Source organism: Oncorhynchus clarkii, chromosome 1 (genome assembly GCF_045791955.1).
Source record: "Oncorhynchus clarkii lewisi isolate Uvic-CL-2024 chromosome 1, UVic_Ocla_1.0, whole genome shotgun sequence".
Taxonomy (NCBI): domain Eukaryota; kingdom Metazoa; phylum Chordata; class Actinopteri; order Salmoniformes; family Salmonidae; genus Oncorhynchus; species Oncorhynchus clarkii.
The window spans coordinates 53,092,860-53,106,418 of NC_092147.1; the positions used below are offsets into that span (position 1 = coordinate 53,092,860).

At 43.2% G+C, this 13,559-nt stretch overlaps 1 protein-coding gene across 3 annotated transcripts in view; it reads right to left on the minus strand.

The window, feature by feature from the left end:
- LOC139416575 (tetraspanin-18B) overlaps positions 1–13,559 on the minus strand; it is a 105,977-nt gene that overhangs the window by 16,285 nt on the left and 76,133 nt on the right. For all 3 annotated transcript variants that reach the window (XM_071165418.1, XM_071165409.1, XM_071165400.1), the window contains exon 3: positions 1,762–1,857. In XM_071165418.1, the coding sequence (XP_071021519.1) occupies positions 1,762–1,857 (96 nt within the window). The remainder of the gene's footprint in view (positions 1–1,761; positions 1,858–13,559) is intronic.

Sequence of the window (13,559 nt, forward strand, 5' to 3'; positions counted from 1 at the left end):
ACCTTTTGCCACATTTTAGGCTTCAAACATAAAGATATAAAACTGTATTTTTTTGTGAAGAATGAACAACAAGTGGGACACAATCATGAAGTGGAACGACATTTATTGGATATTTCAAACTTTTTTAACAAATCAAAAACTGAAAAATTGGGCGTGCAAAATTATTCAGCCCCCTTAAGTTTATACTTTGTAGCGCCACCTTTTGCTGTGATTACAGCTGTAAGTCGCTTGGGGTATGTCTCTATCAGTTTTGCACATCGAGAGACTGACATTTTTTCCCATTCCTCCTTGCAAAACAGCTCGAGCTCAGTGAGGTTGGATGGAGAGCATTTGTGAACAGCAGTTTTCAGTTCTTTCCACAGATTCTCGATTGGATTCAGGTCTGGACTTTGACTTGGCCATTCTAGCACCTGGATATGTTTATTTTTGAACCATTCCATTGTAGATTTTGCTTTATGTTTTGGATCATTGTCTTGTTGGAAGACAAATCTCCGTCCCAGTCTCAGGTCTTTTGCAGACTCCATCAGGTTTTCTTCCAGAATGGTCCTGTATTTGGCTCCATCCATCTTCCCATTAATTTTAACCATCTTCCCTGTCCCTGCTGAAGAAAAGCAGGCCCAAACCATGATGCTGCCACCACCATGTTTGACAGTGGGGATGGTGTGTTCAGCTGTGTTGCTTTTACGCCAAACATAACGTTTTGCATTGTTGCCAAAAAGTTCAATTTTGGTTTCATCTGACCAGAGCACCTTCTTCCACATGTTTGGTGTGTCTCCCAGGTGGCTTGTGGCAAACTTTAAACAACACTTATTTTTATGGATATCTTTAAGAAATGGCTTTCTTCTTGCCACTCTTCCATAAAGGCCAGATTTGTGCAATATACGACTGATTGTTGTCCTATGGACAGAGTCTCCCACCTCAGCTGTAGATCTCTGCAGTTCATCCAGAGTGATCATGGGCCTCTTGGCTGCATCTCTGATCAGTCTTCTCCTTGTATGAGCTGAAAGTTTAGAGGGACGGCCAGGTCTTGGTAGATTTGCAGTGGTCTGATACTCCTTCCATTTCAATATTATCGCTTGCACAGTGCTCCTTGGGATGTTTAAAGCTTGGGAAATCTTTTTGTATCCAAATCCGGCTTTAAACTTCTTCACAACAGTATCTCGGACCTGCCTGGTGTGTTCCTTGTTCTTCATGATGCTCTTTGCGCTTTTAACGGACCTCTGAGACTATCACAGTGTAGGTGCATTTATCCTCACACCATTCCCTTCCTCCTGGGAAAGAACCTGTCTTTCAATAAATGTCCAAGAAAACGTTCTGTCAAAGGCAGAGCTTAGAGCTATAGAGGCAACCATTGTCTCATGGGATGGTGGGAGGGTAGAACTGTCTGAGAGTATAAACAAAGGAATGGACATGGTAACAGTCACTGGTTGCTACTGAGAAGTTATTCAACCCTCCCCACTAAATTTAATTATATGACCCTCCTCACCACTACCCCCATACCCCCAGTTATTGGCTCTCTCTGGAGTTACCTTTGATTGTCTGATCAAAACTGAACAAGCAAAACATCAATTGCAAGCTGCATACCCAGTGGAACTGTAAATATGTGTCATCACCAAAATGCCTCCGTGTCTTATTAAATACATGTGAGACCACAATAGAGAGATGGAAAGAGTACTGTTAGATACCATAGGAGGATATATAGGATATACAGAATATATACAGTGTACTGTATATAGGAGGACAGTTTAAGATAATACTTACGAAGATGAGAAAGTTGAAGACAAACATGAGGTATTTGATGCAGCTGAGACAGTCTCTGTCCATGGCTGTCCCTCTCGCTGAAGCCTCTCCCAGCCCCTGAGAGAGAGAACACACAGAGACAGAGCAGTCATTTAAACTGATTTTGTTCTGCAAGAATACACACAACACAAAACCCAGCACTCACTTTTTAATGAGTTCAGCCCATCAAATATACAGTACCAGTCAAAGGTTTTGACACACCTAGTAATTCAAGGGATTTTCTTCATTTTTACTATTTTCTACATTGTAGAATAATAGTGAAGACATCAAAACTATTAATTAACACATATGGAATCATGTAGTAACCAAAAAGTGTTAAACAAATCTGAGATTTGAGATTCTTCAAAGTAGCCACCCGTTGCATTGACATCTTTGCACACTCTTCACATTCTCTCAACCAGCAAATTAAATGCTTTTCCAACAGCCTTGAAGGTGTTCCCACATATGCTGAGCTCTTGTTGGCTGCTTTTCCTTCACTCTGCGGTCCAATTCACCAACCATCTCAATTGGGTTGACATCGGATGATTGTGGAGGCTAGGTCATCTGATGCAGCACTCCATCACTCTCCTTCTTGGTCAAATAGCCCTTACACAGCCTGGAGGTGTGTTGGATCATTGTCCTTTAAAAAAAACAAATGATAGTCCACTAAGCACAAACCAGACGGGATGGCGTATCACTGCAGAATGCTGTGGTAGCCATGCTGATTAAGTGTGCCTTGAATTCTAAACAAATCACTGACAGTGTCACCAGCAAAGCACCACCACACCATAACACCTCCTCCTCCACGCTCCACGGTGGGAACCACACATGCAGAGATCATCCATTCACCTACTCTGTGTCTCACAAAGACACGGCATTTGGAACCAAAGATCTCAAATTTGGACTCATCAGACCAAAGGACAGATTTCCACCGGTCTGATGTCCATTGCTCGTGTTTCTTGGCCCAAACAAGTCTCCTCTTCGTATTGGTGTCCTTTGGTAGTGGTTTCTTTGCAGCAATTAGACCATAAAGGCCTGATTCACACAGTCTCCTCTGAACTGTTGATGTTGAAATGTGTCTTACTTGATCTCTGTGAAGCATTTACTTGGGCTGCAATTTCTAAGGCTGGTACCTCTAATGAACGTATCCTCTGCAGCAGAGCTAACTCTGGGTCTTCCTTTCCTGTGGCTGTCCTCAAGAGAGACAGTTTCATCATAGCGCTTGATGGTTTTTGCGATTGCACTTGAAGAAACTTTCAAAGTTCTTGATTTTCCGGATTGACTGACCTTCATGTCTTAAAGTAACGATGGAGTGTAGTTTCTCTTTGCTTATTTGAGCTGTTCTTGATCTGTTCTTGCTTTTACCAAATAGGGCTATCTTCTGTATTCCACCCCTACCTTACAACACAACTGATTGGCTCAAACGCATTAAGGCAAGAAACTCTACAAATTAACTTTTAACAAGGCACATCTGTTAAATGAAATGCATTCCTGGTGACTACTTCATGAAGCTGGTTGAGAGAATGCCAAGAGTGTGCAGAGCTGTCATTAAGGCAAAGGGTGGCTCCTTTGAAAAATCTCAAATATATTTTGATTTGTTTAACACTTTTCTTTTGGATACCACATGATTCCATATGTGTTATTTCATAGTTTTGATGTCTTCACTATTATTCTACAATGTAGAAAATATTAAAAATAAAGAAAACCCCTGGAATGAGTAGGTGTGTCCAAACCTTTGACTGGTATTGTATGTAAACAAAGTGAGTATCTTCATTTCAGCCAATATAATCGCAACAGAAAAACACCAAAATCATACCCACAGGCATTCTGCAAAAGCAACACTTTCTGAACTAAACCAGAAACCTACAGTATAGGTTGGGACAACAACATATTCACAGTGTCAGAACCACACAACATGACATGGCACACAACTCGGTGAGCCCCCAAATTGTGACTGAAAACTTGTCAGTGTTTAACTTTGCTAGTATCGGCCCCTACCAGGGTATTTTCTGGAACAAAATGGGGCTTAGGTAATGAGCATGGCACTGGAATTATAGGACTTCCTGTTGGCCGCAGTGACAAAATTTAGCTTTTTTAAAGCTAATTTTCTGTAAGTCTACATATTTTGCCATGGCTTATGCTATCGGAGTGACTCTAAACATTATGACAAAATCAATTGCACTGTTGGAGCTACAAACATAAGCCATGAATAAAATACTCCTGATTGCAAAACATTTTTTATGTAAGATTCTACCTGACTGTCTAGCTTTTATTTTGGTGATTGTTAGTTCTCAAATATGCTCTTATTTAATCATATATAGGTCCATTATCTTTTCTACATACTTTACATCTATTTTTAGTCGTCTAAGTTTACACTGCTGCAGCTGCGATATCTGCAAAATATGTGTACCCAACCGATAAAACTTGATTTGATTAAATTTTATTTTACTGTTTTTACATAGACTTTGAACGTCACAGCAGAGGGGATCAGACATTCAGGCTCAAACACAGTTGAGGCTTCAAGCTTTTCCTCTAAAAGCTTAAAACCATCAAGCCCTGGATTGGTAGATATTGCCCTGGTTTTAACCACTGACTCAGAGTTCCTGAGAGAAATCGAGATAACTCTTCTAGGCTTTCACAGCAGATAAGGCTAGAGTAGAAGACAGCTGGAAGATTAGGAGTCTGAAGCTAGAAAGGAAGACAGGGAAAATGGAAGCCATTTCAACTTTTTTTTACAGATTGGCAGTGTCTGTGAGTTGTCTGGTTGCCCAAACCAGGTCTATTCATAACTCCTACACTCCCTAAAGGTAGATTTACTTCTAGCCGTCTCGGAAGAGTTAAGTACCGTTGCTTATATGTGAAATAAATACAGGCATGTCGGGGAAAATCTTTTTGCTGGTTTTACCTCTGACACCAGTGGCGATTGGTACTATTTAAGATGAGGGAGGATGATAATTTGTTTTCTTGAGCATGGCCTTATATCTATTACAGCATATTGGATGGTCATTCAGATTCCATTCACCCAGCTCAATGTAACATCAATAGGTTTAGGCTACTACATGAAACCAAAATGTTCCCTATACCTATCATGAGGTTGCTACAACCTAACCTATTAATGAAATTATACAATGTAGGTGCACAAATTTGTATAATCAAGGTGACAGGCAGCATTCAATAACGCCTTGCACACTCTTGCCTGCATCTAGCTTATCTAGGGTATAATCATTAGTCCAACGGCTGCAAAAGAGAGTTTCTATTGGACGAACTCAGGTATGTTCCTCCCCGTTTTGTTCCGTTTGCTTCCATTTAAGAAAGCAAAATCAGCTGAATGAATATACTCCTGATCACACGCAAACACAGTTCACTTACATAGCAGCCACATACAAACAGCATGATCACTTTGATCGTTGTAGCTATAATTCGTTCTGCATCTACCCGCTCTCCTCCTCTCACATTTTTCATTTTCTTGTGGACTTTAGTGCACAAAGCAACACATCACCAAACCTTCATATTATAATTGCTAACCACAACACAAAGCCGACATCGTTATCACCATTATAAGCTAACATCAAAGTCAACATACAGTATGACCCTGTTAGTATAACCAAAAGTATGTGGACACCCGCTCGTCGAACATCTCATTCTAAAATCATGGGCATTAATATGGAGTTGGTCTCCCCTTTGCTGCTATAACAGCCTCCACTCTTCTTGGAACACTTTCCACTAAATGTTGGAACATTTCTGCGGGGACTTGCATCCATTCAGCCACAAGCATTAGTGAGGTCGGGCACTGATGTTGGGCGATTAGGCCTGGCTCGAAGTTGGCGTTCCAATTCATCCCAAAGGTGTTCGATGGAGTTGAGGTCAGGGCTCTGTGCAGGCCTCTCAAGTTCTTCCACACTGATCTCGACAAACCATTTCTGTATGGACCTCGCTTTGTGCACGGGGGCATTTTCATGCTGAAACAGGAAAGGGCCTTTTCCAAACTGTTGCCACAAAGTTGGAAGCACAGAATTGTCTAGAATGTCATTGTATGCTGTAGCGTTAAGATTTCCCTTCACTGGAACTAAGGGGCCTAACCCAAAACATGAAAAACAGCCCCAGACCATTATTCCTCCTCCACCAAACTTTACAGTTGGCACTATGCATTCGGGCAGGTAGCGTTCTCCTGGCATCCGCCAACCCCATATTCGTCCTTACCACTTTGTGGCTGAGCAGTTGCTGCTTCTAGACGTTTCCACTTCACAATAACAGCACTTACAGTTGAGCTCAGATCTGGCAGGGCAGAGGTGCCACGTTGAAAGTCACTGAGCTCTTCAGTAAGGCCATTCTATTGCCAATGTTTCCTATGGAGATTGCATGGCGGTGTGCTCGATTGTATACACTTGTCAGCAACAGGTGTGGCTGAAATAGCCGAATCCACTGATTTGCAGAAGTGTCCACATACTTTTGTATATATAGTGTAGCTGTTCTGATGTCCAGAAGCTTTCTTTCTGTCATAGGAAATGATGGCAGAAACATTATGTACAAAAAAAGTTATGATCAGCACAAAAAAACACAACCTAGCAGAATTGGTGAGGAGCCTGTAAAACAGAAGCTATCCATTGTAGTGCCATTCTATTTTTTATAACCTTTAACTTCTTTGGGATAGGTGGGACATTAACATCCCACCTGGCCAACATCCGGTGAAATTGCAGAGCATGAAATTCAAATTAAATTACTATAAATATTAAACTTTCATGAAATCACAAGTGTAATACATCAAAATATACCTTAACTTGTTGTTAATCCAGCCAAGGTGTCAGATTTCAAAAAGGCTTTACGGCGAAAGCAAACCATGTGATTATCTGAGGACAGCGCCCAGCACACAAATGCATAACAAATCATTTTCAACCAGGGAGTTGCGACACAAAAGTCAGAAATAGCTATATAATATATGCCTTACCTTTGAAGATAGAAGTGGTTGGGTTCTCTTTCAAAACTGAACACCCTTGGCTGCATGGTGGTTTCTCCTTGAGTGTGACACTTTCAGCTCAATTCATGAAGTGACTCTATTGCCCCCCTCTTCCCTCCCCACCATTTCCTTCATCATCCCATCGCTCCTCCCATCATCCCTCTCTCCTGACCAAGGACAGTAATGAAGTGACTATTATCCCCATCTCCTCCGTCTCTCCCCCTCCCTCCCTCATCTCACCCATCATCTCTCCCCTACCCCCCATTCAGGACAGATGTACCAGCAGGACAAGGACACTGTCTGCTCTGAGCCAATTGGCACCCTATTCCCTATTTGGTGCACTATTTTTGACCAGGGCCCAGTCAAAAATAGTGCACTATATAGGGAATAGGGTGCCATTTGGGAGGTAGCTGTGTCTGATCGGAGCCAAACTCCCCCAGCCACCTTCACCCTCCCTCAACCCTGACCATGAGCCTGCATACCAAATCCTCACCCTCCCTCCCTCACCTTCCCCCACCCTGCTGCTCACCCTCTTTACTCTCCCTCCCTTCTCAAACCCTCGCCCTCCCAGACCATGAGCCATGAGGCTGCATAGCAAGTCATCATTAACCCATCAGACACTGCTGGGATCATGAGGATGGAACTTGACCTCTCTCAAATGCCGTTGACCTCTATAATTGACCCCTAGGGACCAGGCTGATTGTCCCCTCTCCACCGTGCAGGGGGAGCAGGTGTGTGTGTATGTGTGTGGTACATTGTTTGCATCAGTCTGGATACAGAAGGTGCACACACCACACACACACACAATCTTCGCACATACACACACGGGTGATAATGCTAATACCTCAAAGTACGGACGCAGACCATTCTAGTTTGTTGTTTATGTGGACACCAAGGAACTTGAAGCTCTCAACCTGCTCTACTACAGCCCCGTCAATGAGAATGGGGGCGTGTTCGGTCCTCCTTTTCCTGTAGTCCACAATCATCTCCTTAGTCTTGGTTGCGTTGAGGGATATGTTGTTATTCAGGCACCACCTGGCCAGGTCTCTGACCTCCTCCCTATAGGCTGTCTCGTCGTTGTCGGTGATCAAGCCTACCACTGTTGTGTCGTCTGTCGTCTGCAAACTTAATGATGGTGTTGGAGTCGTGCCTGGCCATGCAGTCGAGCACGCACCCCTGGGGAACTCCAGTGTTGAGGATCAGCGTAGCAGATGTGTTGCTACCTACCCTCACCACATGGGGGTGGCCCGTCAGGAAGTCCAAAACCAGTTGCAGAGGGAGGTGTTCAGTCCCAGGATCCTTAGCTTAGTGATGAGCTTTGAGGGCACTATGATGTTGAACGCTGAGCTGTAGTCAATTAATAGCATTCTCACATAAGTGTTTCTTTTGTCCAGGTGGGAAAGGGCAGTGTGGAGTGCAATAGAGATTGCATCATCTATGGATCTGTTTGAGCGGTATGCAAATTGGAGTGGGTCTAGGGTTTCTGGGGTAATGGTGTTGATGTGAGCCATTACCAGCCTTTCAAAGCACTTCATGGCTACGGACGTGAGTGCTACGGGTCTGTAGTCATTTAGGCAGGTTGCCTTTGTGTTCTTGGGCATAGGGACTATGGTGGTCTGCTTGAAACATGTTGGTATTACAGACTCAATCAGGGACTTGTTGAAAATGCCAGTGAAGGCACCTGCCAGTTGGTCAGCACATGCCCGGAGCACACATCCTGGTAGTCCGTCTTGTGTATGCTGACCTGTTTAATAATCCAAATTTTCACTTTTGGATAAATAGCGTGCCCAATTTCAACTTCCTCCTACTCATGCCAAGAATATAAGATATGCATATTATTCATAGATCTGAATAGAAAACACTCTGATGTTTCTAAAACTGTTTGAATCATGTCTGTGAGTATAACAGAACTTATGTAGCAGGCAATACCCAGAGGACTAACTGTTCAGAATCCCCCCTCCTCTCTGTTCACTAAATTGTCTTTGCCATTGGATATTTAATAGGAACCTATTTTCAATTCCTACCGCTTCCACACGATGTCGCCAGTCTTTGGAATATGGTTGAGGTTATTCCTTTGTGCTATGAAGAAGTAGGCCAACTCGGAACTGGGGACACTTTTCAGGGTTGCGCAAGACGTGAACAGCAGTGCTGGTTTGTTTTCATTCCTGTATTGAATACAGATTGCCCCGTCTACAATTTGATTGATTATTAACGTTTAAAAATACCTAACGTTGTATTACAAAAGTAGTTGAAATATTTTGGCAAAGTTTATAGGCAACTTTTGAATATTTTGTAGTGACGTTGCGTTTTTGTACTAAGCTGTCTTTTTCTGGATCAAACGCGCTTAATAAATTGACATTTTCGATATATATGGACGGAATTAATCGAACAAAAGGACCAATTGTGATGTTTATGGGACATATTGGAGTGCCAACAAAAGAAGCTTGTCAAAGATGCATATTTCATATTTTATTTATTTCAGCGTTTTGTGTAGTGCCTGCTATGCTAGCTCCTTTGTTTACTGCTGGTGCAGATGGGTGCAGGCTATCTTATGCTTTCGCCGAAAAGCTTTTTAAAAATCTGACATGTTGGCTGGATTCACAACGAGTGTAGCTTTAATTGAGTATCTTACATGTGTGATTTAATGAAAGTTTGAATTTTATAGCATTTTATTTGAATCTGGTGCTCTGCATTTCCCCTGGCAATTGGCCAGTTGATGCTCTCATGCCTCGAAGTGAGCATAGAAGTGATTTAGCTCGTCTGGTAGGCTCGTGTCACTGAGAAGCTCGCGGCTGTGCTTCCCTTTGTAGTCTGTAATAGTTTGCAAGCCCTGCCACATAAGACAAGCATCGGAGCCGGTGTAGTATGATTCAATCTTAGCCCTGTATTGACGCTTTCCCTGTTTGATGGTTCGTCGAAGGGCATAGCATCATTTCTTGTAAGCTTCCCACCTTTGAATGCGGCAGCTCTACCCTTTAGCTCAGTGCGAATGTTGCCTGTAATCCATGGCTTCTGGTTGGGGTATATACGTACAGTCACTGTGGGGACGACGTCCTCAATGCACTTATTGATAAAGCCAGTGACTGATGTGGTGTACTCCTCAATGCCATCGGAAGAATCCCACAACATGTTCTAGTCTGTGATAGCAAAACAGTCCTGTAGTTTAGCATCTGCTTCATCTGACCACTTTTTTTTAGACCGAGTCACTGGTGCTTCCTGCTTTAATTTTTGCTTGTAAGCAGGAATCTGGAGGATAGAGTTGTGGTCGGATTTATCAACTGGAGGGCGAGGGAGAGCTTTGTACACGTGTGGAGTACAGGTGATCTAGAATTTTTTTCCCTCTGGTTGCACATTTAACATGGCGATATAAATTTAGTAGAACTGATTTAAGTTTCCCTGCATTAAAGTCTCCGGCCACTAGGAGCACCGCCTCTGGGTGAGTGGTTTCCTGTTTGCTTATTTCCTTATACAGCTGACTGCGGTCTTAGTGCCAGCACCTGTCTGTGGTGTTAAATAAACAGCCACGAAAAGTATAGCTGAAAACTCTCTAGGCAAGTAGTGTGGCCTGCAATGTATCACAATATACTCTACTTCAGGCGAGCAAAATCTAGAGACTTCCTTAGATTTTGCGCACCAGCTGTTGTTTACAAATATGCACAGACCCCCCCCCCCCCCCCCCCCCCCCCCCCCCCGGGAGTGTGCTGTTCTATCTTGCCAGTGCAGCATATATCCCGCTTGCTGAATATCCATGTCATCATCCAGCCACGATTCCGTGAAACATAGGATATTACAGTTTTTTAATGTCCCGTTGGTAGGATATTCGTGATCGTACCTCGTCTAATTTATTGTCCAATGATTGCACGTTGGCGAGTAATATTGACAGTAAACGGCAGCTTTCCCACTCGCCTTCTGCGGGTCCTCACGAGACATCCGGCTCTGTGTCCCCTGTACCTGCGCCTCTTCCTCTTGCAAATAACAGGGATGTTGGCCCTGTCGGGTGTTTGGAGAATGTCTTGTGCGTCCTGCTTGTTGTAGAAAAAATCTTTGTCAAAGGAAGATTGACAGACAACTTTGACTGAACACTCAGGGAATGAGAAGTTCTACAAGCAGATCTCACACGAAGAAAGTGTGAAGCTTCAAGCTTCACGGTATGGGACTCACAGAGAGGATACAGTGTTCTCATGGTCAAACTGTAACTCATTTGGATCTGGTTGTTAGGGAAACTGGCTGTGGCTGGCTGGCCAGAGCCCAAATGCTGGTTAAAAGCCCAGGTGGAAACATACAATACTGCTACTCCTCTGCCATCAGGCAAGGTACTTTAATTGTTTCAGAGAAGGCTATGCAAAATAGCTCTTATAGATAGATGTAAGATGAGATCTTACAGATGACCTCTGCAGGCGCTGTACTGTACACCAAGACAAGTGGGTAAGATTGGTCTCAGTTATCCTCGCTCAGTAGACCCATTAATCATTTCTATTCATTGTACAAAAAATCTTTGTTAAGACTAGAAAAAAAATCAGTGAAGGCATTTGGAGACAAAACAGCTATTGGGAAAAGGTATTATGTGTATTACAATTTCAGAAACTGCAGCATGCCAGTGTACAGTAATCCCCTTTATTGCCTCTAGGGAGCGCTTTTCATGCTGGTACAGTCCCAATGAGTAAGTCTGAGGCCCAAGGATAAAGGTGACCAAGCAGCTGACACAGTCCTGAACAATAGTCTGATTTACTAACACTCTTTCCAATCTGGACACATAGTCCTCCCAGTCGAGAGAACCAGCTTTTGGAACTTCTGTGAGTGTTTTTTATAGATAAGATAGATAGATAGATAGATAGATAGATAGATAGATAGATAGAGAGAGAGTCTGATAGAATATATCCAGACCATATGCTATCAACAAGAATGCAGGCCAAGGTCTCTGCCATCAAGCATTTTTCAATTCAATTCAATACAACCACAAGAGTAAGGGGAAAGATCCTGGCTGATATCCATGCTCGGTGTGGTAGTGGTCCTTGTCGTCCTTCGTCTTCTCCCTCTTACTCCTCCCTCACCCTCCTCCCCCTCCTAGTCCTCAGTCTTTTCCCTCCCCTCCTCCGAAAACCCCCCTCCGTCTTTTCCCTCCTCCACCTCAATCCCAACCTCTTCCATCTCCTCCTCCACATTCTCCTTCATACAGCAGATATATAGGCTTTGCTCCAGTTCTCACTTAATAGTGTCAACACCTGTATCAGACAGAGTGGAGATAGTAACATGCTCAGGGAGGATGGATCGATTCATAGCCCAGGGATGGCAGATGGTCAATGGGCATTGATCCACTGAATCACCCCCTCTCCTCAGTCTTCTCTCTCTCTTTCTCTCTCTCTGTGTATGCGGTAGTGTTGAACAATGAACACAAACACATTTGTGGTCTGCTGTGTGGCTCAATTGGTAACAGGATGTCTCTAGCAACACACGACTAGGTTGTGGGTTTAATTCCCGCAGGGATCACAAACACTTCAACACAGAGGCCTGTTAGGGCGCAACCAGGGTGTTCCCAAGGGGGCTGTAGACACACACATGCATAAATACACGCACACACTGGGGCTTTCCATGAGAATGAAGCTCTAAGTCAATGTAAATCATGTGTGAAATGATAATGAGTTGATGACAATGGGGTATATTATTAGACTGACTGCATTCCTGTTGGGTTCAGACCATTTGAACCGGAATGCTCTGTGAATGGAAGTATGGAATGGATTGTCTGCCTAGGCATGTGTTGATAGAATCAATGATTATCAAAGCACACACATTGTTCATTGCATTACAAACTCCTTTGAATATTGTCCAAATCGAAGAACACGCATCATTACATTGGAACCTTCTCAGAGTAACCCACAGCATCTACTATCACAAAACAGTCTTCTGCTACTTCCAAAATCTAGATACTATTGTGATAGCAACCAAGCTAGTCCAGTAAACCTGTCACGCATGCTCCTGCTCTCCCTCTCTGGTGCTCGAGGGCGCCAGGCTGCCCTTCATTACGCACACCTGTCACTATCATTATGCGCAGAAGCGCTCATTGGACTCACCTGGACTCCTTCCCTTTGTTGATTGGCAAGTCTAATTGTCTGCTCCCCTGGTTGTTCCCTGTGTCTGCATTAATGTCGTTATGTGTTTATGTCGAGACGCTATCCTGTCCTGTTCCATGTCCGTGCTAATTAAATGTTCACTCCCTGTACTTGCTTCTCATCTCCAACCTTGACCATTACAAAACCCACTGGGCACAGACATCATTTCAACGTCTAGTTTTGATTTATATTTGGTTGAGATTTAGGTGAAAAGTTAAATGAAAATACTACATTCCCTTACGTTGATGACTTTTTGGAAATCCAATCCGTTTTTCCACATTAATTCAACGTCATCAGATAGATTTTGTTGTTGAAATGATGTGGAAACAACGAAGATGGAAGTAAACAGCGGCAGAAACAGGTCCTTATAGGGACGGACAACCCCCTCTGCCCAAGAGCAGTAAACGCTAGTATGCACACACACACACACACACGTACGCAGGCACGCACACACACTTCTGGCAGGGTTATACATAGAGTGCAATAGAGGAACTGAGACAGATCTTGTTCTAAATAGCATAAGACTCCTGGCTGAGTAGTCAGCCCAGAGTGGGAAAACATGTAAACAGGTTTTTAGGGGTAAGAATCTACAGTGTTGTTGATGAACTGTGCATACTTTTTAGTCCAAGACTAGGCTTAATCTGTCTGGGAAACTGCCCCTCTATGTCTGTTTTATAATCCATAAAAAAAACAAATACAAAGTGAACATGAAAAAGGGG